Here is a 27,686-nt window from a genome sequence, read left to right as displayed (position 1 = left end):
AAATGCATGGAATGCTGAGTTTGAGTGAGCTAACTAGGTTGTGACCCCTTCCAACTCTTACCCACCTATCACTGAGGGGACAGAGTGGGACAAAGAGAGCACCCTGACAATGTGCAAGTGCTGCTCAACAATAGCCAAAACACTTCTGTACTATCAACACTGTTTTAGCCACAAGCCCAAACCACATCCCACACCAGCTGATACAAAGAATATTAACTCCATCCCAGCTGGACCCAGCGCAACAGCACACAGCCATGCAGAGTAATCATGCAGCCATGGAGATGAATCCTGAGATTTAGACAAATTGGATAATTTGGCTGTTTAAATACATAATAATCAAGACTATAGCTATTTTTTTTATTATAGTAAAGGTCCAACAACTTGATCCAGAATGTTAAACAATCTGTAGTTTTCAATGCAGTATGAAGCTTTATTGTTCTTGCTGATGATAGCAAAGCCAACAGCATGTAACTAACAATTCATTAAAGTGTTCATAAATATCATCAATACCCATTTCATCTTTTTATTCTTAGTGTAATCTCACTGTCTAGAAAAAGACTGGGCTCTACATAAAAGGCCAAGAATAGAACACATGAGAAATGTTATAAAATAATTTATATTATATAACCTGTGAAATTGTATTTTAATACCTGACACTGCCAGAATCTGCTTTCTTGAAATGTCAATTTTAAAGGAATGGAAATAAAATTAATAGCATCTTTTAAACAAATTTAAAAATGTCAAGTGCAAATAAACAAGTATTAACAAAAATCCACATATGAATGCAAAAGAATGTAGATTCAGAAAATGGATTGTCTTAATTTTGTAAAATTTTGAAACCCTGGAATATATTGTTTTTTAAAAACATGGTATGACTAACAAGTGTGAGTCTGGGTGCTCAGTATGAAAATTGGGGCCTAGGAATTGTTAAAGACATGGAAAATAATTTTCTACTCTAGTGTCATATGTTACTAGGATGAAGTTTTTAATTTCCTACAGAATGAATCTAATTTTAGAACAGTTTTACTTTTTCAAAACATATTATATAAAAAAGAATTTAGCAGCAGAGGGAATAGAAGTCCTCAGAAATTAGGTACTCACAGTAAAAAAAATTTTGCAGTTTCAGATATTTGTACTTTTAATTCTAATTATTGAGCAAGTTTTCTGAATAATCTTAAATTTTTCACAAATTATGATGTTTCAAAAATTCTAAAGGAGCTGTGTGTCCTGATCTAGGAAGAGATATTCTCGAGAAACATCTATCTGTCTAGAGCTATACATAAAACCTGAATTTTGTCCTACTTCTATATTTTTATATTGAGTTACTTCTAATATAACTCTGTATTTTAAGAAAAAGTATTACTTTTAATTTAGTTCTAAACAAAAGAATTCTTATTACTTAGTTGATTCCATATATAAACAGAGCAAACATGAGAGAATACATCCAGTGTAAAATATTTTCTTGTTTTTTTTACTGTTGAACTGTATTAAATTTCAAATCTGAATATGAGCGCAAATTATTTCCAATGACTACAGTCCACCATTCTCATGCTGGTGCTTTTTTGCCTTATAAAAACGCTGCATTTCAGAAATAGTGAAAAAACATATATGTTCTATACACAACTTCCTAGCAAATAATTTTCTAATATGTATTACTTGATAAACTGTCTTTAGCCCGTTATTAACTTCTAATTGGTAGGCTTTATAAACTCATGGAATTCAACAGACAGCCTGGGAATTCTATGCAAGTATTTGACTGAATGACTAATACAGTTTTCTATCACAATGCAAAAAATCCCCGCATAAAACAGTCCCATGCCCAGGAAGAGATTTTTTCTCTATGCTTTCAGTTAAACAAGAAGCCCTGGGAGAATGGAATCAATGAAACTTGGGTCTACTGTGGGTCTGTACTTCGGCTAGTTCCCAGATGGATTCATTAATGTTTAATTAAGGGGTGAGTTCATGATACAGCCTTGCTCTCCCTGGAAGGCTAATAAGGTCACTCTTGTCTATTTAGCCACGTATTTTTATTGAGATTTTAAGAGCTTAATATCTCAGGATCTCTAACCAATTTTGACCTTGTCACATTTGGTAAAAATTGGACAATGCATTAAAAATTATTGGCTGGGGAATAATCAAAAAGCAGTGTGATCACATGAGCTTTGTTTCTTTTATCTCTTCTTTAAATGAAAATATATCACATTTTTAACACGGAATTTGGCTACGCCATTTTTTTTTAGACAGTTTAAATACTGGTATAGACATCTTAAATCCTTTCAAAACAATCTTTAGAACACTTGCTGCCATGAGGTCTTAATCGCCCTTCCCTGAAACAGTTCTCACAAGTTTATTTTCCTCTGCAGTGGTGCAAAAGTTTTTTTTAACTAAGAAACCCACATCCAATGATGTGAATGTATAAATGTTCCTACAGCACAAAGAGTCTCTGTGCAGTCTTGGAAAGCTTCTTAACAAACAAATATCCCACAAGTTACCAGGAATATAAGTTGTCAATCTGTATATTAGGTATGCATCAAGAAAAAAATTAATGTTTACCATATAGAAATTGTTAAATATTAGATTCAGTATTTTTAATGTTATGAAAACATAATGAATTACAGACACTTGCACACACAGAGAGACACACAATACCAGCAGAACATGCTCAAGCAACACATTCAAGAAAGTGTTTATTATCATAGGTAATAAAAAACCTAGGAAATTATGTTTTCTTTTTAAAGTGATAATGCTGTCTATAAATGTGCCAGAACAAAGTGTTGAAGGTCATTTTACCAGAACATTAAAGCTAACCATGAAGGAAAAAAAAAGTTGTATTTATTTTAATAAATTCTTTTATTTCTTAAAATGTATGTTTCTTAGTATGATTCTTTTCTTCTATTGTATTTTGTGAAAGAAGATTTTTAAACTAAACAAAAATTAGCTTCCATACAAAAGAGTAATTTTTTTAATTAAAACTAGGACTAACCCTAATCTTATTTTCCTTTATTCTGGAGGCATTAATTACAAAAGAAGAGTTAGCATTGCATTTTTCAATTTTATTCATTCAATTAAATTATTTGAAACTCCATTCTGTTAAAATGTAACCAAGAAATTAATCTCACATTCTCCCACACTTTGGTGATCCAGATAATAACTATTTTTTAAAGCATGTTAATACTCAGCACTAGAGAGATAGATACATTTTCTAATTCTACTTTCTTTCTAATAAACACCTATAATGTTGTGTTTTAATTACAAGATTAATCTCTGACTAACTGTATCTAAAGAGTTTACGGAACTGAAAAATTAGTTCTAATCCTTTCAGAGCAAGGTTAAATCCAATCTGTTCTGTGTCTGGGAAAACTAACTATTCAGCTTATCTGTAACTACAATCTCTTTTTGTAAGCAGAAGTAAAAATTTTCAATTGGCCCATTCTTATACCAAGGACCATGTTTAAAAATAGTTGAATCATTATTGAAAGCCAATAAGAAGTAGGTCATCTCAAAAAGAACGAATACTATTGAGGAAAAAATGAATTGATAGTGAACCAACTGCTAATCTGTTGGGTAAAGAATGAATAATTAAACAAATATAATTAAACTAATTTCAGAAAAGCTGTGTGAAATTTGTGGCCTGGAAAGTTTGAGGAGAGAAAATCCACAGCAAAGCCTCCTTCTGTGGAATGATAACAGTGATTTATGAAGCTCGAGTTATTTCTGCTGATTGAGCTCAGTCAAGATTGGTTTCACATGATCAGCTAAAATACAGGAATCCGTGATGTGTAGTGGCCCCACACATTTGAACACACTAGGACACACTCTTCTAGGTGATCCAAACCTTGGGGGTGGGGGGTTAAAAGCCACTGCTTTGTTTTCCCTGCATTTTCCCCTCATTAGGATACACTCCTCTGCAAAGTTAGCCACTTCTGGTGGTCGGGAGCAAAGTCTCATTGTAAAAGCACAGCAGGATAGTGGCAAAGCTGAGATTAATTCTCCATAGATTTATATAGACCTTTCTCACTGTTGATTGCTTGTACTGTTTCAAAGGTGCATACGTTGCCTTTTTTTATTGCTGGTTACTGACTTTATTCCAGCATATGGTGGTTGGCGCCATGACACAGAGTGAACATTTTATACTAGAATTAAAGTGGATATTTGACAGTTTCTGTCAGAAAGTTCAGAGCAAAGAATTTGTGAAACAAGATTTATTGCATATTTTATATGGGACACATCTGTTTCTTTGCTATGTTTCTCTTTAAACAGAAAAATAGCAATGAAGTTTCTTTAAGAAACAAAGGCTGTCAATAAAAAGCATGAACAGAAAAACTACATTATTGAGAATGAATTGAATCAGTTTGACCTTCTAAAAATGTGTCGCTTGTAAGTATGACAATCACTTTTCCCTTTTTGCTCAGCCCTATAGACTATAGATTTTCAAATACACAGCTAACCATATTTGAGAGTAAATAAAATAAAGATGAAAAACAAATTAAACCTAAGTATTGATATTGGATATTCACATTTAAAAGCAAGGTGAAATTATTAAGGTAGATTTTTCCTATTTTTTTTAGAATCTGTAACTGCATTTTAATGATGAGAAATGTGTCAAATAAACACCCCTTTCTCTGAAAATGTCTTTTTAAACTATAGATTAATTATGAGGAGATATACAGCAAACTTACCCACATTTATCTATTAATATCACTAAATCTGATGTAGTTTAGCCTCTGAAGTTTAATTTAGTCTTCTTAACACCTGAATCAAAACTGAATTTGAAGAACACCTAGCAGGATCTTGTTTAAGAAAAAAAATTGTATGCATTAAACAAGAACGTAAAAATCTTTCAATCAAATTCTAAATTTGTAACCAACAGCAGTACTGTTTAGAAAGATTCATATTTAGTGTAAAACCCTAAGATTCAGCTTGAGGAACATGATATTTAAATAGATAGAATTAAATAAGAACAAAAACGAAGAAAATATATTCCTCTCAAATCACATATGCTTTTATGAAAAGGCATGGGTGTCTTATTAATTCTAATTAAAGACAACAACAATAGAAAAATTCCTTCTGTTGAAATACGTAAATTCTAAACAAATAGTTATGGCAAAGAGTTAAAAATACTTATAGGCTCAATACTTTCTTAAAAAAATATTGTAATTTCCTCTATGAAACAACAAATATTTGTCAAATTATTTCCTACTTACAATGCATTGATTCTTGTTTTTCACTCAAAGATTTTCTAGAACTTCCATTTATGTAGGAAAATTTATCTAGATACTAGTTTGAAAAACCTGTAATTTGAAATGAAATGTAAAAAAAGAGGCAAACTTGGATCTGGAGTATTTCTCCTTACCACAAATAAAATACAGGATACTAACATTAAAAAGTATTTTGTTAGGATTCCTTTTAATGATGAAGAAACAAAAAACACCAAACTGCAGTCTGTGTCTGGGAAAACTAACTATCCAGATTATCTGTAACTACAATGTCTTTTTGTAAGCAGAAGTAAAAATTTTCAAGATTGGCCCATTCTTATACCAAGGACCATATTTTTAAATAGTTGAATGATTATTGAAAGCCAATAAGAAGTAGGTCATCTCAAAAAGGAAATACAAGGCACTGATATTTTTCTGAGCTTTTCTTCTCTGTGATAAACACTTAGAAGACTGTATTTAAAAATAGGATCTCTCTATTTCTAAATAAAAACCTGCAAACCTACTATTCTCCTTATGGGGAGTTCTTGGGAAAAGTAAAGCGTATGTGACACATTAGTCAGGTCATTTGATTCACTCCTTGAAAGTACTCAGATACAACCATGATGAGAAAAATGAGCGTGTATATAAAAAAATAAATCTCAGCCTAATTTAAGACTGGGAAAATAACAAGGGTTATTACTGCATCTACCTGATCTATTTTGGTGTTTTACAGCTTGCTTATTTTCTATTGACTCTATCCTGGGAGGACAGAATTTTTTCCCTGCAGTGTATGGAAACATTTTAATATGTATACGTTTATTCTCATATAAAAGGAAAGAAGAGGACATAAGTATTGGATAACAAGACCAGGGAATGTGAGTGCACCAGCTCAGCACATCACTGCAGACTTTGTGATTGCTGTACCTCTAGGCCTTTATTATTACCTCTGTGTTTATGAGATACCTCCTATCTCTTGGAAATGGCTTTTACTCAATAATAGCAGTAGATCTGTGCAAAAGGCAATCCCAACTTTCCCATTAGTAGAAGAGTTAAATATAATTGTAGTAATAGTTAAAGCTTTTATTTGACTTCCATTTTGATTTGATATTGTCTATTGAGCCACACAAACACTATTTCTGAAAAAGATAATTAACATGAATAATTTGCATCTAAATTCTTATGTTGTAATAAAACAGTCATAATAAGCTTAATTCCTCTTAGTTTTTGTCTCTATTAGAACAAGAAAGTTTTTAAATTTAAATTAATTAAAAAAATTAAAAAGTTAATAAATCATACACAGATGAAAGTAATAACAAACACTGGAATTTGGTTCACTGCATCTATAACCACAGAATCTTCTTTACATCAAGTATTTAAAAGGGGAATTCACTTTAAAAAAATTTCAGAAATTTGGAAAGAAATTTTAAATCCTGAGATAATTTACTTCATTCATGATGAAACCAAACCCATATCAAATTACATTACAATGAAAAATAACTGGAATTTAAAAGAAAGAACAGTCAAGGGAGAATAGTCAAAGTTCCCCACCATTATTTCAAAAAGACATCATAGAATTAGCTCTCCTCATTAAACCTGCGGATTCTCTGGTCTAGGAGCTGCCCAATTACATGTAAGGGAAGAATTCCTGAAGCATAAAGCCTAATAATCTTTAACATATGCCCTATCCAATTCCACTTCAAGTCAATGGTGGGTCAAGCCCTTTGTGTAAAACTGAAGTTAAGGAAACACACTCTACGATTTACTGACAAACTGCACGGATAACTCCATAGATAATCAAACTAAACACATTTTATAGAGCAGTTTTTTCCTTTTAGCATGATACTTTTTGATGTTTGAAGATTTCTGCTTGGCCAGAGAAGATACACTGTTGTGTCTAGTCGGGTATCCCTGCCTGTCCTGGGGCACCAACAACCTCTGTAATACCAAGTTCTGTTCCAGAGATGGCAACACTTTGTGGAGGGACATTTCAGACTGTAAGACATTCCCAGGACTTCATATACATGCTTTGTACAAACAGTTATATCCTGAAGTCAGTTCAGAAGCTGAAGTACTTAAAAGCTATTTTTTGACACTTTCAAAATGGTTGACTTGGAACAATGTTTAGATAGCTGAAAAATTCTGATGCTAAAAAGTTTGAATTGATTTATATGCCATGAAAGAAGTACTGTTCCAATTAATTTCATACATACATCTCTTAAGAGAAATAAAACTTCTGATTTCTCCACCTCAAGGTGTTCAAAAGCATGGTAAAGGCTCTTCACAGGGCAAAGGTAAATTTTTAAATATCTTGCCCTGGCATCTGAAGTATTTAGACACAGAAGCATCAGAGAAGTTACAGGAAAGGTTGAATGACGACCTGAAATCAGACCCTTTCTTTACATTTTGGAGAAGTCTGTCTTTAATCACAGCTGTAATCTCACAATACTGTATTATCCATATGGTTTTACTCTGCCATTCCTCTATTTTGAGAGCTTAGTAGCAACCTGGTGCTATGTCCTTAACTAGTTTGAAATTTCTGATAACTGCCCTATGAAAATTGTGATTAATATTTTTGTTCTCAAAACAATGGTCCATCCTGTTCAACAAGACTGCAGGTTCTACCTGTTCTTATTGCTTAAAAAGAAATCAGAGCTCACACCATAAAAGAATCTAACACAGAGAGCTTCAATTTCTTGATGAAATGTTCAGTATCTAGTATTTTCTATCAATCATGCTTGAAAACAGTAAAACACGATATTCATGTGCTTGCACAGGTCCAAAAAATGACTGAAAAAAAGTATTAACATACCAAAATTACAGAAGTCTACAGAGAAATTCCACATAATCGCATACCAGATTAAGCATGCTATTGTCATAATCAGTTTGTATGATATGGTGCACTGAAGGGCTTTTCCAGGCTTAATGGTGTGAAATCACAGAGCACAAGGGACAAACACAAGGTAAAAGTGACCATTGTGAGGTTAAGAGACTGGGGTCTCTTGAGACCAAATGTGTTTGAGCCTTTCATTATCTAAGTGCATGAATCTCCTCTATCCAATCCTTTCCAATTCTTGGCTCTGCTCTTTCCTTGCAGTAGTGTCTTCCATGTATGTAAACAACTGCTCATAAGTTATATAATCTAAAGTAATGAATCAGTGAACATCTTCATTTCCTTCGACAAAGCTTTGACAAGGTTTAAATTCTATCTGTTCAATTCTGACTTTGAATATCAGAAAATGAAGACACAAAAGGAAAAAAAGATAAATAGGAGATCATGCAGGAGATTCCTAAGAGTACAGTGAAAAAAACCCAGCTGGACAAAAAGAAAAGCCTAATAGGCTCTCTATGCAAAGCCATCATATACAGCCTACAGCTCTGTTTACCTCTACGCCTATGATAAAGAGAATGGAAGAAATACAGTGGATTTTAACAGAAAATAGAGGTTACAATGAGAATTTAAAGAGGATGTTGAACTCCAGATAGCTGATAGTGGTTATAGTAAAGGCATCAGTAATTCTAGGAATAGATTTTATAACTATCATATACATAATAAATTTGTATTAAATCAAGGGTATTAACACTAACATTCATTACGTCACTTAGCTGCTATTAATCCTTCTCTATCATGACATGCCGATGACTTTGTAACAGCCATGGTAATTCAGTATGCCACAATCAAATTCAAAGGAAGTTGGAAGGAACTGTTTTCTAGAGGAGATTTCCTTCTTGTTTTCTAAGAGGAGATGACCATTGCATTTTCAATTACCAGTTTTTCTAAATTACATTCATAATACAAAATAGTCTTCCAATCTGTATAGTAAGAAGTAATATAGTGAAATTGGCTGTAGTAATTTGATGTACATCTGCTTCAAAAATAATAAATTGAAAGTTTCCTGAAAAGTCATAGCTGTAATCAACACCAATTTTCAGGACTTTGATGTTGATAGTTCTTCTAGTAGTGTCGGAGAAAATACTCACTTCAGAGCAAATTCTTGTTCTTTGAATCAGTTCATTGTCAATATTGCATTACTTAGGAGGCATATGGATGCAATCACATTCCAGGACAACTTATTAGGTGTCTTATGGACTGGAGCTATTGTCTAACTATATGATCTCAGAGTACCCAGCAGTAAGGTTCTGTACTTTGCAGACTCATGCCAATTTATGTAAATCACTCTTTCATCTGTTTAAGTATGACAATCTTTTGAGTGATGAAAACAGTTATATCTATCACAAAGTTTGAAAGATTAAAGTAATTCTGCTCCTGGCATATAAAACAGCATTCCAGATCTGAACACAAACTTTGCCTGGTCTGTAATGTCATTGCTGGGAACCATAAAAAGTTTTAAGCAAACATTATCACTGCAAGGAAGTATGACATATTTTTCATTTTTGACACTGGACATAAATATCCTCCCACACTGTTTAATGTGAGAAATGCATATGTGTGGCAGAGATAATAAAACGTCTCAGTGAAAACAAGTGAAATGAAAAAGAAGTTATGATAAGTAGAACAGAAATAAAGCTTTGAAGTTAGAAGTCTTCATATCTGTACATTTTATTCACAAGAGGAAGAAGCAGTATTTGATATGCAGAGTGGATAGTTACACAAACTGGAAGAGTCTCATGCTTTGTAGGAATGGTTATCTGTTCAGAGATAAATTTTTTAGCTGACAGAAGCAGCTTCACACTTGCAGGTAAGAAAAATCTGGTCAATTGTAAGATCCTTGCAAGTGCTATTGCTCTTCTGCTGTTATGTACACATGGTATTTTAACAGACAGCTGTTACTGAAATGTAACACTGTTCTTAAAAATGATTCTTGATTGTCTTACTTCACTTGTTCGGCATTAAAACATTCAAGAGCTTAACAAATAAAATGCAACATAAGTACCATAATCTGACATGTATTTTAGAGCAGAGGAATATAACACAAGTGGGAAGACAAGTATGTGATAATTTCATATACAATTTTAGAACATTTCTCTTTATTTCTGTTAATGTTCTTGGAGAGAAAAGCTGTAATTTTATTGCAGAGAATCAAGAATTTTAAATAGCTCCCAGAGGTTTCTGATATTTTGAGATGTCATTACAGACAAGCTTTACCAAGTAACTGCTTTGAGTAACAACTTAAAAGATAATCTCTGTATCTGTCTTAAAAACAATATAATATTGTCACACTATGAAAGAAAATAAGTGACAATGCAATTTTCTTCCTAATCTTTGACTGTAGTAAGATGTATAAAGGTATGTCCTGATGACAGTAAGAGAGAAAAAAGAAGTATTATTTTATCTTGGAAAAATGGTGCCTTGGAGTGTTCTTGACTTCTGATTCACTACTGCTAAATGACATTTACATCTTGCTTTATACTTCATAGACTGCTTTGAGAGAAAAGCAGCAATTTTGAGTGGAAATAGTTTTTTCCTGTAGTATAATAAACTATTCTATTATCCTCCTACACCCAAAATATGTATGGGGCTATAAACTAATAAAAGGTTGCTTTTCCAGGGTTAATACAATAGATGCTACTAGATGAGAAGCATAATTCACCATGTATGAGCACCTATAGCACAAGAACAACATCTTGGAGAGAATATTTACATATTGAGGAACTAGTAGGAAATGATGAAAAAGAAATTCAAAGTTGGCCAGCTGCTTTCATTTACCATCGACTCATAGAATGGTTTGGGTTGGATGGGGCCCTAAAGGACATCTAGTTCCAACTCTGCTGCCATGGGCTGGTTGGAACAAGTAAACCAAGTGCTCAGAGCCCCATCCAACCTGGCCTTGAACACTTCCAGGAATGGGGCAAATCACAGTTTCTCTGGGCAAACTGTTCCTGTGCCTCACCAACTTTACTGTGAAGAATTTCTCTCTTATTATCTAATCTAAACCTACATTTTTTTCAGTTTCAAGCCATTCTCCCTATCTCTACATATCCTCGTGAGAAGGCCCTCTCCAGCTCTAGATTTAGATACTGGAAGGCAGATTTAGATGCTGTAAAGTGTCCCCAGAGCTTTCTCTTCTCCTGGCTGAACAGCCCCAACTCAGCTCCAGCCTTCATGGCCTTCTTAATAGAATTTATTTCTTATCTTCTTTCCCAATGGACTACCTCAATAATCCTCTGTGGTGCACATCAACAGGCAGATAAGGAAATGTGGCTCAAAATTCCTGTTCTATGCCAGAAATCCATTTGAAAGTGCTTTGGACTGGATGCATGCCCAGGTAGCTACTGCAGCGTGGCTAAAATTACTAAGATGAAATCACTCAGCAGTTAAAAGTGGATTTCTGGACTGTTTTCATATGTTGCTAAGCTTGTATGAAAAACTCACTAGCTCCTGACATAATGCTGTGGTGACTAGTTTGGTCTACGACTGTTTTTTCTATTGCATAGTCCCATAGATAGCACAATATTGACCTTTTATATAGTATACAACACACAGCAGTTATAGCAAAGCAATTAATCTAACCAGTGTTTCCCAAACGTTAGGCTAGAATTCTAAACATAGGACAATTTCTTTTTCTTTGGGATTAATCTCAATAGATGACTCTATTTTACAAATCACTCCTTCTCTATCTTGCTTGTTACCTTGGTCACATCAGTGTATCATGCACCTTTCCCAAATAGCTTTACTTTCCACTACTAATGAAATTCAAAACTGTTCTGTTTCGACATCAGACTACTCACTTCCCTGACTCTGTTCTAAATTAAATAAATAAATTACTCTGTTCTACTCCAGAGTAGTAGCAGAGTCTTCATCATCAAGATGCTTTATTCTCAGAGAAATTAAGAGAAGCAGATATGCTTTTCCTATGCTAACTGCTACAAAGACATCATTTTCACATTCCAGTTCATGAGGGAGGAACCCAAGCCCAGATTAAAGTTTTTGCATGCTTTCTGACCTGGACCCAATGAAGAAGAATTTGGAAACATATTTTGCAAGATCTTGCATGAATGTGCGCTAATTATTTCTACACTTACTAGAATGGACAAACAAGATGAAATAGTCAGGTGGCTAAATAAGAAATAAATTTAATTAACATTAGTCACCTACTCCTGTATGTCATTTACTTTCTCGTTTGTATTATTCTTGAGGGAATGCACAAGGAGAATAAGAAACACTATGGAAAACACCAATGGTTAATAGCCCTTCTAGTGAGCTGCACAGTTGCAGTAACAAAAATTGTTTTTTCTCCTTTTCAAAATAGAGTAGTTTGCTTCTTTCTCATAGTCATCTAAGTATTCTGATTTTTTTTTGGTGAGAGATAGTTTCATATCAAAAGAGGAGTTTTCTTCTAAGAAATTCTGAGCAAGAATTTAATGAACTAAAGAGCATTCCAGACCATACAATAATTTCATACTTTCAAAGACCTTCTTGCATATCATGGCAATTGAAAAGGAAAATAATTATGAACATATTTTTAACCACCCCACATGGTAATTTCAATGGAAATACAGTAAGTGAATACTAATTTATAATAATCGGTAGTTCTCCATACTATAGGAAAACTAATATAATTGTTGCACATAATTAGATTTACTAAAGATTATTTCAACTTTGTGAATAATCTAAGCCTTTTCCAAAAAGCATAGAAATATCAAATACAGCTAGTGAAGCATTAAGATAGTTTACACAAGATGTCTTTAATGTGGGATTCACTAAGTACTTGACAAAGATTATCTTTCGCTACAAAAATTAGCAAGAATCATTATTTAACATTCTGTGTATCAGGAAAGAGGGGCACTCTCTGAAAAGGATATTAACCAACTGCTACCATCACATATAAAGTAGCTAAACTGGGAATAGAACCCAAAGCTTCTGGCACCTAATTCCCTGCTGAAGGCACTGGGCTACATTACATGCAGTTATACAAACCAGCACTGACATCAGCAGAAGTACAGTTTATCCCCTCTAGCATTTTAGAATGTCAGTCTCCATAACACTCTCAGTGTTTTTTGTTACAACACAGCAAGTATTAGATTTAATTGGTATTAATTATAATTAGGAAATGTAAACACTTCAGTACAAGCAAACCAGGATTTTTTTTCCTTACAGTATTTCCAAATTCATATTGGCTAGAAATTATGGGAATTGCGCGTGTGGGAAAAACCTCAATATCTATGAGTTCCAGCCCTATTTTCAAGCCACAAGGTTCAGAAAAGCATCTGAGTTTTGAATACTTGCTGTGAGCTGGCAGAAAGATAACAGACAATTTTTTCTTATGTTTGCTAAAGCAGCCACAACTCTTTCTTAAACAAACAAAACTGAAAACAGATGCTTATTGGATGCTCAGTATTATCAGCTAATTTCAGAGAAGCAGCTGAGTTTGCACACACCTCTGACCTTGACATTTGTCCAACACCTATTCTAGTGCCATTAATCAAGATGGATTTCTGTGTTATTTTTCCCTATCTTTAATGTGGAATTCTAAAAGATTTCCATTCTAATGCCCCAGAAAGTACCATCCGCCATTATAAAGATTCAAATCAATCATGTGACTGACAGAAAAATAGAGTCAATCATTGTAGAATCTGACAACCTACTGAAAATTCATCTCAGAATAAGGTAGAATTAAGATGTCAAAAGATGAGAAGTAAATGATATAAAATTAGGTGTGTCTGATTAGATACCATAAAGCATAAAATTATAAAGCAAAAGAAGAACAAGAGAACATGAGAAAAAGTGGACAAGTGAGTAATCCAGGTGGTTTTTCTCCTTCTAGTATACAAAAGAGCTCACTAAAAAGTGTCCCAATAAATGTAATATATAGAACTTACTGTCCTAGGACAGCTGCAGGAATGTATTCTCTCTCTCTTTTTTTAAAAAAATATATACATTATTCACACACATGAGGATAAAATTTTCTGTCACACTGACAAAGATAAATATATCTCAATTTTCACATCAATAGGCATAAACAAGGAAAATATTTAGAAGAGGATGTTTTTCTATTTGAAATGATAATGCACAATTCGATTGCAATTTTATCTAAAGCAGAACTACTCTTCTTCCAATATCAACTGGGTACTTTTATAATATTCCATGCATAAGAAAGTGGAGTATGATAAAAAGGGTAGCTCAGTATTGCAGGAGAAACCAGGTACTGGGTCGTCTTTATTTTTTAAGACTGTGTTGATATGATTTGCTATTCCTTCTGCTGGTTTTGGCTGGTGTGGAGGTAACTTCACAGGAATCCTATGGTGCTGCAAATTGGATTTGTGACCAAAAGAGTGTTGATAACACATCCATGTTTTAGCTGTTGCTGAACACTCCTGCACAGCATTCAGGCCTTCTCAATTTCTAATGCTGATTTACAGAAAGTAGGCTGGGGATGAACAAGAAGTTGGGAGGGGCCAAGCCAAATCAATCAAAGGGATAACTCATAACACAGAACATAATGCTCAGAAATAAATCTGCGAAAAGGAGGAGGAAGCAGGGGAGAAATTCAGAGTTTTGATGCTTGTCTTCCTAAGCAGGGTTATGTGTGATGAAATAGTGCTTTCCTGGTAACGTGAAATTTAGAAATGTGTGTTCTAAATGGAACTTAGAAATACTGCGGCCAACAGGATTAGGGAAGTGATAAAACACACTGTACTTGGCACTGGTGAGGCCACACCTTGAATCCCACGTTCAGCTTTAAGCCCCTCACACAAGAGAGACCTTGAGGTGATGGAGTGTCTAGAGAAGGGCAGCGGAGTTGGGGAAGGGTCTGGAGCACAAGTCCAACAAGCAGCAGCTGAGGGAGTTGGGGGTGTTTAGCCTGGGCAAAGGGAGGCTCAGGAGAGGCCTTATCACCCTTTACAACTCCCAGAGAGCATAGGGGGTCAGTCTCTTCTCTAGGGTAACAAGTGACAGGACAGATGTGTCAGGGGAGGTTCACACTAGATGTTGGGAAACATTACTGAAAGGGTTATCAAGTACTGATACAGGCTACCCAGAAGAGTAGGGGAATAACCATCCCTGGAAGAGTTCAAAAAGAGTGTTGATGTTGTGCATAGGAACATGGTTTAGTGGTAGAACTGGCAATGCTAGGTTAATGGCTGGACTTGATAATTTCTAAGAAGTCTTTTCCAGCCTTAATGATTCTAAGAAATAGCTGAACACTTGTTCACTGATGGGAAGGAGTTGATTGAATTCCATATTTTGCATTGCTTGTTCACACAGCTTTTGCTTTCCCTATTAAAATGTCTGTATTTCAATTTACTAGTTTTCTTTCATTCAACCTTCCACCCTCTCCTTGTCCATGGAGGGGCAGCAAGCAAACAGCTGAGTGGTGCTAAGCTGCCAACTGCACACACCACGAGAGTCCTTGTGAGATCCAGGATGCAGCAAGAATTACAGAATCTGTGATACCCTTGTGGAAGACACCATTTGGTCAGGGTCCTGGCAAGACCTGGGCAAAATTGATTATTACAATATTTTGGATATTTAGTACTAATTCAATCTTGATATTATTGTTAAACTGTAAGTGAAAACTTCCAATTAATACATTAAAAAGACAATGAAACTGTCCTGGAGTGACATTAAGATTTCCATTACATTCTTTGTTTTAAAAATTCTGTGAGGAGGAATTTGCTGCTTAAATACTGTCCAAATACACTTGCACCATGGCCTGGGAGAATGGTAAAGGAGAATATCAGCTTATTTACCAGTATAATTTAACTGCTACTTTTGAAACAAGCTGTTTTCAATTGTCAAAGTATTTACACAAGACTGCCTAATGAAACAAAGTTATTAAAAAGACATTAGGACAACCTTCGTAAAAAGGATTAAGCTAATCAATAAATTACTACAATAAGCTGAATGATCACTAATATTCTGTCTGGATGAGCAGATTCAGATAGTTTAACTGACTTCTCAGATAGAAAATTGTTAAACTGTTCACCATTTCTATGAGAAATACAATGAAATTCTTAACAATTCTAATATCTCTGTCAAAAATACAGATTTTTTTTGTTTATCCAAGAAGATTGTACTCCTACAAGGAGAGGGGGGAAAATCTCTTCCTGCATATATTTTCCACAACCACAGAAGCAATGGTGCTGGCAGAAGCAGGTGATGGGGAACACAGTATGAGAAACAGGAAGAGGAGCAGGACTGCTGTTTTCAACAGCAACCTGCATTTACATTATCTTCAGTTGAGCACCAAATTGCACCTTGGTTTTCACCCACTGCCTCCAGACTCTAACCTGGTAAATCACTTTTTTAATGCTTTTTTCTGTCTCACGCAAGACAAAAATCTTTAAACTAAGTCAGTTCATGAGCCCACACTAGGGAGAAAAGATGACATGTATATATGTGGACTTTCTCTAAAAGAGTATCTTTCACTCTTGTCTTTTTTAAGTCTTTGAAGCTTTATATTCCCTCTGATAAATTTCGTCTGTGATTAATATATTTTTCATTTTGCCTACAAATAATAATAAAGAACAAAGCACAAAATAACCAGTGGGAAATGGGTGAGATCAAGGGAGTGATTAGCTTTGACAAGTGATGTCGAAGATCTGTATAACATATATCGACATATATGAATATATATTAGGCCCATTAGGAACGTAATCCACAGGAATTTTCAGAGGAAACAGATATTTAATGTAGCTTACATTACACATAACTTTATAAACCACTACACTATTCGGCAGTAAGATTTTTTTTTCAGATGTGGTTACCTTTCTGAAAGAATTCCTCTAATTTCTCCTTGAAGGGCTGGAGATGTTCTTCAGAAGACTCTCTGCAAACTAACTTCATCTGCTTTTCAGAGGCTACAAAAAGATGAGACATATTTATGACAGAAGAAATGTACCAAAAGTAGATTTCAGCACCATAGGAGCCTACATCTAAATACTCACCTGAATTTACTTTAGAGGTTATAAATAAGCACTAAGGAATCCAGCAATTACACTAAAATAAGAAATACAAATGCTAGTCAAGCATACTAAATAAAAAATTCTATATGTGTTTAAAGAGTAGAATTTGTCTTTAGTAAGGAATTTGTTCTAAAACTCCCGCAGTGTGCTAGGGCTTGCTAATAACACAGCTTGCCTCACACACTAATTCTATGGTATATGGTATATTTAAATGGTAAATATAATGGTATATTGAAAGCTTTAAGGTCTGTTTCTGTGGTGAGTGGAGCATCCTTTGTATCTGAATTGATTTTAATCAATCAATGTCAGGCATCCCATACTCAACTATTTTTCCTGAAACAGATGCAGAAATTCAGCATTACTTGAGTATTCGATCCCCAGACCATCATATGAAACAGCTGAAGTATGTAAGAAAGTGAACTTACATTTAAGTGGAATTTGTTTACTATTTAATCTATCTGCTATTTTAAGAACCAATGCCGTGGCAATTTCTGAAAAACTTAATTTCATTTGTTAATGAATTTTAACAGGCCTAGAACTTCTAATAAACTTAGTGCATTCCAGGGTTCCACATTAAAGATGACAGAAGGCAGAAATCAAAATGAAATTACTTTCCATTTAGCAACTGAATTTATGAACCAGTACAAGAGTTTTCTTCTACAATTTTTCATTTCCAAGAAGCAACATTTAGATGGAAAGTTATTTTGAAGTTAAACCAGAGACTTACAGTTTGACTGCCTGAACTGTATCCACACCATATTGCTAGCACCATTAAACAAAATTTAATGTAAAACTGTCGAAATGGAAGTTGAGCCTGTGTAATTAAAATGTTCCATTATTTAAATTTGCAATGTAGTGTAAAAAGTCAAGGGAAGGTTGAAAATAGATGCATTTTACTATGCAAGTAGTATTATGCTTATAAACCCTTGGACCACCAGGACGTACTGAAAACAATCACAGATTTTCAATTAATTGAGAGCAGAAATACATTTCGTCAATTCTTACAGCAAAATGCCCATTCCCACCCAAGACTATATTTTAATTTAGCAACCCTCCACGACTCAAACTGCAGGTTGTGTAAAATGGCCTGGGCTACAGTCTAAGTTTATCTTTAATCTATGGTCTTGTATCCGGTAGCATATGACAAATCTTTCAAATGATTCAGAGCAGAGTTAATGGATATTTGTTTGTATGCCAGAAAGTAGGCAGAATGGAGTGGTGATTTAAACACATCATATTCCCTCTTTTAAATACATAATAAAAAACTTCTTTCTGAAAAAATGTCTTTCTGAAATTCTGAGGAATCTGAGGGAATTCTGAGGAAGCTGACAGCTATCACACCATACAGACAATTCTCCTCTCACCATTCCAAAATAATCATTTGAGAAAATGAAAAACCTGTTTCAGCATTACTGAGTTCAAACAGATGCAGATTCTCCACTAATGTAATAAACTTTTGGTTCTTCTCCTGGGTATGAGCTGTATGTTAGTGGAATTGAATGTAATATGCTATTTTGAAAATTGTTTATTTCTAAATGAGCTATTGCAGAAAAAAAAGGAAAATACAAGTGTGCAAAAGTATTTGAAAGCCCTTACAAATTGTTGGATGTACATCATGCTTCACCCACTACAAATCTTGGCCACAGAAATGGAAAGCATTAGCAAAACATTAAAACAAAGCTGGAAACTGCTGATTATCAGTTTGCCACTGTCTTCAGATTTAATGCAGTACTTGGCTCAAAAAGTTCTTTAAAAATCCCCAATATAAGTGAAAATATTTACAAAATAGAATGTCTCTCACTTAATGCCTATTGGGCAATAGTCTTAAAACTCCACAGACACTTGTAAATCTGTCAAAAGAATCATGGCTCATAAACAAACTTTCATGTAAAGAGCATTTCTGTGTCAATCAGACACAATTTGGAATTTTTTAAGCACCATTTTAAAAGTAAACGCAAAACCAGAAATAGTTTAAAGTTGATAACAGTAAATTACTAACTATTTACTCACCAGAACCCATCAGTAGCATTTACAGGAATCAGTCTGACAGCAAAACCAAGTATCAACACCATGAATTCCTATAAACCTGTCAGTGACACTATCGCCTATGAGTTATGCCTCTGTGAAAGCTGCTGGAGCTGCCCTGCTCGTGTCTGTTCAGAGCATGGCAGGTTACACTGCTAGGCTCGCTCTTCCACTCAGCTACAATGCAAGCATGTCTTTGACAGAAGGATTACTATTTGACAACTCTTTTTTAGAGCCCTTGCCTTTTCTGTTTCCAAGAGCAATTGAAATAATACTACAAATGAATTCAGTGTAGGGCTAAATAATCCCAAATTTCTGTGCAAGAGAATCCATGATCTTTTACAGCACACAAACGTGTTACGCTACTGGGATCTATACGCCCAAATTAAATCCTAATAAACCTCTGACAAATTTCATAAATTTATATTGTTCAGCAAGTGCTATATCATTTTCTCACGATTTAGTTCCTTTGGTATTACTTTATTATTTTCTTGTTTGGAAACAACTTTGCAAGTTAAACAAATAGTTACTGGTGTAGACGCATGTTTACCCATTGGACACCACTGCAGGATCTGGTTATAGTCTCCTGTTATTACATGCACTTGGTACCTACTCGCTGGAGCTGTTCACATGGAATTAATTGAATGCCTTTTGCACTATCTACAGCTTTTGCATTTCTGTACAAACTTGCATGTAAGTTTCTTTTCAGATAGAATTTTAAATAATGTACAAAAGGCAAGAGATTCATCTTGATTCTGTGGGAGCGTGGTAAGAATTTTAACTTCCATCTGCAAGAGGCTATGCTGCTACTGACTCAGAAAAGTTTCAGAGACAGTATTTTATTTGCCCTTTTGGACCCATATTGATCATCAGTACATGCCAATAATAGGAACACACAAATGTTCAAGCACTACCACCAAAGCCAGAGCACGGCTGACTAATACAGACGCCTGTGAATAAAGCAGAGATGGAAATGCTGTGGAGCGGGAAATTCTCTGAGACAAAACTATCTGAGAAAAGCATAAATGGGCATCAGACTGTGGTAGCACTCTGTTCTCAAGCTCAGTCTCTGCTGCCTTAAATGAAAGCCAACAATTTAATGCAAAAAAGTGTTAGCACACATAAAACTGAATACACCATTCTAACCTACTAATTGCTTGTATAGCTACTGTTCTGTGAAGATATTCTCAGCTAATTTAAAAGAAGAAATATTCTATATAAAGAAGAATAAATGCTTCTATATAAAGTTATTTTCTTCACAAATTAATAATTCCTTTTTCTTAAAAAAATAATCCAGAGGATAGAACATAATAAGTCAAAAGTCAGTCTCTGCAACACATTTCCTCATGACACACAGAAACACCTGTTTAGGTGCTCTAGCTACCACATATAAATGAGATGGAAAAAACATTTCAGTGACACATCCTAAGATGTGGAAAATGAGATAATTGAATTAGTGGCATACAAAAGAGTTTAAAAAGTTCACCTGCTCTGAATGAGTCAGACATCTTGACAATTCGCACAAGTTTGATCAGATGTTCCACCTTTGTCTTTTGAGGGAGCTTTTCTTGTTATAATTTCAACAACATTTTTGAACATTTAGAGTTAGTGATGGCATACAGAGGAACTTTCAGGCCAATCTTAGTTTCAACTGTTCTAAAATTCTTTTAGCTCCTTATTTGGTGAAAGGACACCAACATATTATACAAATAATTTAAAAACCTTTCTGTTAAAATTGTTTCCCAGGAATACATTTAGAAAAATGAAAAAGACTGCTAGTAAAACTAAATATTTTTCACACCATAGCAACATATCCGAGCCTCTGCTTAATGTACTCCTTCTGAAATAGTAGTTTACATTCAGGGCACCCTTCAGCAGAGAAGCACACTGCAAGGGACAGAACAGTACATATAAATGATTATAATGACTAAAGCCTCGTAATTTTCCAGTCAAGCCTTTGAAAGATTCCTTTAAGTGATTCCAGTACCCATGATTAGTAGAAACTTTTTAAGTCTCAAGATCCAAACATACAGAACTCCACACATCATTAAGATCTGTCAAGAGTGTAGAACTGTGAGCTAGCAGAATCTGCTGAGAAACTGAAACATTTCCCTTCGCTCTGAACAGTACAAAAAAAGAGAATATTTTAAAACTGAAGAGTCTTGTGTGGGTAATTGAGAGGGAGACAATATTTTTAAGAAGCAAGAATAATATTTTCATCAGATGAGCTAAGATTTTTACTGTGCTAAGAAAGAAAAAGACCTTTCAAACATTTTATCACTTATTGTACTGAATAAGGGATCAGACATAAGAGAATTGGGAAATGGCTGAAACAGTTTATGAGCTGAAACTGTAAAAGCCAGAGAAGTGATCTGTTTTGCTCTCTATTGCTGGATCTCTGATTTTATGTGCAAGACAGATCATAAAGTTGGATCTAATTAATTTTTCCACCAAGTTGGTGAAGTTTGGTTCAGCTGAGCATTCAGCTTAGATTTAAAATCATGTAAATTCATAAAGTACCAGCAATATTAGCAGGAACATTTCACAAAGTGCCTATTAGCCCCACTACTACTAATTTGCACCCCACAGTTTGAAGAAATGCAGTTTCAATCTTTGATATGTGACTGTCTTAATTCTAGCAGAAATCTGTCCTGTCTCTTACTGCATACCTCCACAAAGAGGAAAAGCTGATGAGGTCCATAAACATGAAGTCACAGTTCCTCCCAACACCAGTACTTACCACTCTCCAAACTACATAATTCATTATCCATCATACACATTGATAGGGACAGTATTCCTCCCATTCCCAGATGTACACTACCTGCCCCCCAGATGTATCCTTCATAGTTGTGTAACTAATGCTTAAGAAACACACATGTATTTATTTATTTATTTAAAAGGGCACACAAAAAAGTGCACAGAAAATCATAAGTGAGGTATTTCCCAGATTAATTTTAGAATCTTAGCATTTGCAGATTGATTTTAACAAGACATTTTCGAGAATTCTTCAGCCAAAGGAAAAAATATACTAAAAAAGTTAACAGTATGCCATTGTTTAACCAACTGAAAGCCTTCTCCCTGTGCCTTTGAGCACACATGCAGACATCTGCTTTCAGGGAATAAAGTCTTCAAAAACATAATTGCTTTTCTTCTCTATTATATATTTGAGTGCTTAAACCATTTAAACCATTGCATATTATTCTTTTTATCAAAACTTAAAAAATCTAACGAAATTTTAAGAAATTATCTACCTAGAAAAATTTATACTAAATGTATTCACATATGAACATTACCAGTGGAACACTGTCAAAAAGTTAGTTTTATTGTAAAGTCAAATCCAATGTAGATATAGAAAACGCATTTTAAATGCCTGTGTTGGATCTTTCTAAATCAAAGTGAAATATGTTTCATCCTGCTGAGGCAAAAGACTATTTGCTTTGCTTTTTTCCTTACACGATTTTGCGTTGCCTCAAAACAGATAATGTAAATATTGGACTGTGCAAAAACAGTGAAACCACATACAAAACAATATGCTTCTTTTATGCTATTGCCCAGAGAAACAACACATATACCTATTTGGCTCCTCATATTCCACCACCCAGTTCAAATTTCTATTTGCTTGCACTTCCACAATTTTAAAGACCATATAAGCAACAATGAGAATTAAATTATGTATGTCCTGTAAATTATCATACAACTTCTCTGCTCCTGCTGGGAAGAGAAAGCCCCTCTTTTAAATTGACTTAAAACATTTAATTTAAATTAGACTAAGGCTTCAATTGGTTGAAAATATTTTAGAAGAGTATGTTTGATACTTTTTGGAATACTATTCTCCTAATAAATAAGCAACCACCTTTTATCAACACATAACTTTTGATTCTACAAATTATTTAGAAAGTTAATACTCAAAATTGGTATAATGCTTAGAATTTTCTTGATGTGATCCAGTAAACTTACTGTCTATCAAGCAAATCAAACAATAGACCCCTCAACACTGTAATCCTTGCACTATGGATTATTACTGTATCGTAATTTCACTAAAACTCTAGTCCATAGAATAGACTTTACCATAGGCTGTATTATGTATGAACTAAATCTATAATTCCACCTAAATAAATTATAAGCCATCAAATCAATTAATCTCTAGAACAAAACCAGGCTATAGTTAATTAGGGGACATTTTGTTGCAAAACTTTTTCACTCAGTTTGAGGACTCTGATGGGAAAAAATATTTAGGAATTTTAAATTAACTTCTTGGAATATTATCAACAAAACTTTTCTGCCTTTATATGTTTTCCTATTGATAAATATATTCCCTTCTAATCCTTGATAAATCTAGATGTTTTTCAGTACTTTAAATTTGGAAAATCAGAGTTTTAGTCTGCATGAACTGATTATTTTTCTTTTTGCAGTTTCCTCCTTGACTCTATTTAAAGTAATAGTTGCTGAAAGCATGGCAAATGAGTGACCCTTTTCAACTTCCATCCATTTCTTATTTCTTAATTCTCTTCCATGCTTTGCAATAGAATGTGATACGCAGCTACCTGAAGAAGCACTGAATGAGAGCAGTGTATATGCAGCAGTTTAGTCTGGTCTAATCAGCCATGCTGAGAGACCGTGTTAAGAGAGTGACACGACTGGCATGGTGTTTGTTAGTCACATCCAGTCCACTGGACCTGTTTCTATGAACAAGAATATATTTTATACTATATAAATATATATTAATACCTGAAAAAACTATTTATATTCTCATGACATTTAGGAATGAAAATTAAATGAAGCACCTGAAGAAGAGGCAGGAGAAGCCAGGTATGTTCAGTCCTGTTTAGAGAAAGCGGGCTGCAGATCTAGATTTTCATGTCAACTATCTAAGGAAAAACTAGAGAGAAGGCAGAGCCAGACTTTTTCAGGAATGCACATCTAAAGAAAATTGAGCAATTGTCACAAGTTGCAGCACAAAAAATTCTCACATGGGATAAAGAAAAGTACTCAAGATGGAAATAAAGCACTGGAGCAGGTGCCCAGAGACGTGCTGCCATTTCCATCCTTAGATCCAAAATTGAGATGACTTTGTCCCTGTACAGCCTGATCTAAATACAAAGTTACTTTTGCTCAAAGGCTCTGGACCACAGGACCTCCAGATGTACATTCCAACCTACCAAACTGCGCTTCTCTATCATTTTAAGATATCTGTAATGCTTCTGCATAAAAACCAGTGTGAAAATGGCCAACACAACATTGTAATTTCTCAACTTTTCTTGCATAGATTTACTTCCCTTTTAATCTTTTCATAAGGATTATGCAATTTTATAAAATGGAGTTGTCATAAACTTAAGTTTTGGTGAAGCTCTCCCATGTAAATGGGGAAAAGTTGAGGTTACATACTTATTATGAAAGGTACAGATCTGTCAACAACTAGGTTAAGAGGTGCCCAATATAAAACCACGTCTTCTGTCTCAAACTGGCAATTGTATAGCAATTGTCTTTTTATTTTAGATTTTTTTTGGTCACATATGTGTTTGCAAACACCTACATATATACTCACGCACACAATTAAGTTAATAAAATTTAAAACTTATATACAGTACTGAAAAAATATTAGTATGAAAATTGCAACCACTATTTCTACTGGTGGCCATGAAAGGAGGGGAAAGTAAAGGATATGTGGATTTTCAATGGAATCAGAATGTTACAATCTCTCTCATATTAAATTTAATTAATTATGAGAAAAAGAAGAGACTTTTCAAAATCCTTAGTATGGGCCTACCTTGGTTTCCATTTTTGACAATTCAATAGTTTTGCTGTTTCATTTGTCAAGAATAGAAAAAAAGTTACAATGAACATCACAGAATATTACAGGAGGCATCTCATATTGCTTTATTTTGAGGAACAGAGCAGCACAAAATTTTAAAATTTTATGTACTGTATTACAAAGAAGAGGAAGAAGTATGACAGATGGAAACAATCTACAGGGCAACTAATTAAAATTGTTCAACTTCAGACACAGATTAATAAAAGGATTCATGGTAAAACTTATACTAGTCTATCAAACTTTGGTAAAGTGGCTTTCTTTCTGAGTATCTTCGTATGATGATGTATTTAAAACATTCTGTGTTTATTCCAGAAGAATACCAATTTCAAGAATACCAAGTGGCATTGTTCAAATTAGAAGGTAAATCATGTTTGGTCACAGGGAAAGAAAAATGTGGGAATCATTCCCTGCCCTAGACAAGGAATAAGAAGTCTTACAAACTGAAGCAAAGTAAAACCATTTCTTTCCATAACTCTACATTAACTGAAAGCTAGCAAAGCTAGCAAAGCTAGCATGAGTTAAATGAATAAATGTATCTGCTTATGATACTAGGTAATATTTGAAAGCCTTGGAAATACACCAACAGACCTGGAGTGAAAACCTGAGTTTACAGACATTTCTTTCTAGTTGGATATAAGAGTGGAACCAGATTTCACTAAAATTTTCATCTTACCATCCAATATTCACTTCTTTCCCCTTAAAAGCCTATATTAAATGCATATTTTCGTTTTTCATTCTTTTTAACCTAAAACACCTATGATTAAAAAGATTGTTCTGGAATATGTTTTAAAAACCTGTTGGATTAAGGTTCTCCAAAAACCTTTTTGAATTCCTGAATCTAACTTCAGTCTAATCCCTTCAGAGTAAAGTTAGCCTGTACCTTTAAAGTCTAATCTGAAAGATTTAAAAATAGCAAATTGTACGGAACTCAATCTGTTTATCTGAAAAGGATAAAAGGGTTTGTACTCCATCTAGATTTGAACTTTTGGTTCCACAGTGTCTAGGTATTTCAAACCAGAGGTTTATACCACAAGGTTTATAAGACATGACAGTCGTGATAATTCCATCTTTCCTATGTTAATGTCCATGTTAGAAACATAAATGAATGCCTTGATAAACTAGTCAAATATTTTTTTAAATACTAAATGACAAATAATATGAAAAGTAACTATCAAAATTTCCATTTCAGTTGCAAGAAGTGATATGCTTCTTTTTTAAAATAATTTCTTACCAATCTCATAAAAAAGGGAAGTCACTAGCAGGAAAATTAGTTCATTACCTAATGACACGATGAAAACCTCTCTCCCATTTATTGCCTTTGTCTCATCCTACTTCCAAGGTAATCTGCTCAAGACTACCTTAGCCAACAAACTGTGAAACAAATCCAATGTACCCTATAACACAGGCAGCCCCAGTTAATATTGTTCAAATTATTTACATCTGAAGGGCCGCGCCTGTCTGGATAGCTGGGCCCGACGCTTCCCTGGACTTGCTTTCTGCTACTCACATCTGTTTCAGCTTTAGACTTTCGCTGGTATTCTGCCAGCAGCCACAACTTTTTAATGGCTACAATAAACTACAGAGACTCATCAAATCTTTGTTGTACGTGTTAAAATTATAACCTCTTCAATTAAAATTCTGATTTAAAAATTAACTAGAGCATTAACTGAAGAAAAAAATTTGAAAGGGAATCTTTAAAAAAAGATAAGTTCTTATATATGTGATTGTTTGTTTAAATGTAAGAGAAACAATCACAGGAAAGCTTGTTAGAATCTGTTGCATATTCTAAGTGATAAAATACCAACATTCTGAAAACATTCCCACAACCTTTTTTGTTTCACATCTTTGCTGTCATTAACTTTGTGCGCTAATTGCTGTGACTGGCTTTAACACACACCTTTACAAAGAATTACAGAAACAACCTCAAGATAACAATTTTTCTAGATTTGCTATAAATACCTACAAAAATTTGGTTTAGAAGACAGAAATCAGTGATTACAAGAAAGCTGAAGTTTTTAAGAGTAAAAGAGCTTAGCTTTTCCTACTTGCTGTTTGTGTCTTTGTAAGGTAGAACAAATATGATGTGAATGCTCCAGCCTCAATGCAGCTCCTGCTCAACTAAGATGTATGACAGCAGGACTACATGCTGAAAAAGTACAAGATCAAACACAGATCATGTTTCTGTAAAAAACTAGCCCAAAAGAGGGCAGGCCAAGGGGCTTACAGGGCCAAGCGATGAGAGGAGATAGAGCACTCACTTTTGCCTGGGTCGAACAAACAACAACTGATACTTTCCTCCCACTATTAACCTTTGGAATTATCCTAAGGATGGCAGTGACCTAATCCAGCAATTCCTAGATGTAAGGATAAACTATTTTGTAATGGTTTTCAGCACCTTTCATTGAAAAAATTTGAAAACAATTATCTTGTTCAATTCTGATTATAAAAGGACTCTTCTAGGCTGGTGCAAACATGTAAATCTAAATGTAAAAGTTTTTACATGTTTTTATGCAGATTCTCTTCCTAAACTCCATCTTTTACACAGAACTCCCTTAGTAAAGTAGAAACTTTTCTATAACAAGGAAAAGGCTTAAAATATTCAGTCATCATTTCTTGAACTTGTTTTAGAAAATTACATGTAGAACAAAATAAAAAAGAAACTGTGTGAAATATTTAAGAGCACAACCCTTCCTACTTTATTTCCACTCAGTACCTTAATTGATAGATGAGTTGGGTTTCTGAGCCCCTCTTTATAATAAACATTTTTAAATGTTTATTTTATGTCCCAG

The 27,686-nt window shown here is 34.2% G+C and overlaps 1 protein-coding gene across 1 annotated transcript in view; it reads right to left on the bottom strand.

Moving 5' to 3' along the window:
• Positions 1-27,686, bottom strand: part of LOC136558342 (formin-like) — a 122,717-nt gene that overhangs the window by 19,462 nt on the left and 75,569 nt on the right. The window contains exon 13 of the mRNA XM_066552721.1: positions 16,863-16,955. Coding sequence (XP_066408818.1) covers positions 16,863-16,955 — 93 coding nt within the window. The remainder of the gene's footprint in view (positions 1-16,862; positions 16,956-27,686) is intronic.

This window comes from Molothrus aeneus, chromosome 6 (assembly GCF_037042795.1).
Source record: "Molothrus aeneus isolate 106 chromosome 6, BPBGC_Maene_1.0, whole genome shotgun sequence".
NCBI lineage: Eukaryota > Metazoa > Chordata > Aves > Passeriformes > Icteridae > Molothrus > Molothrus aeneus.
The sequence above is the reverse complement of the archived record's forward strand: the minus strand, read 5'-3'. Positions and strand labels throughout refer to the sequence as shown.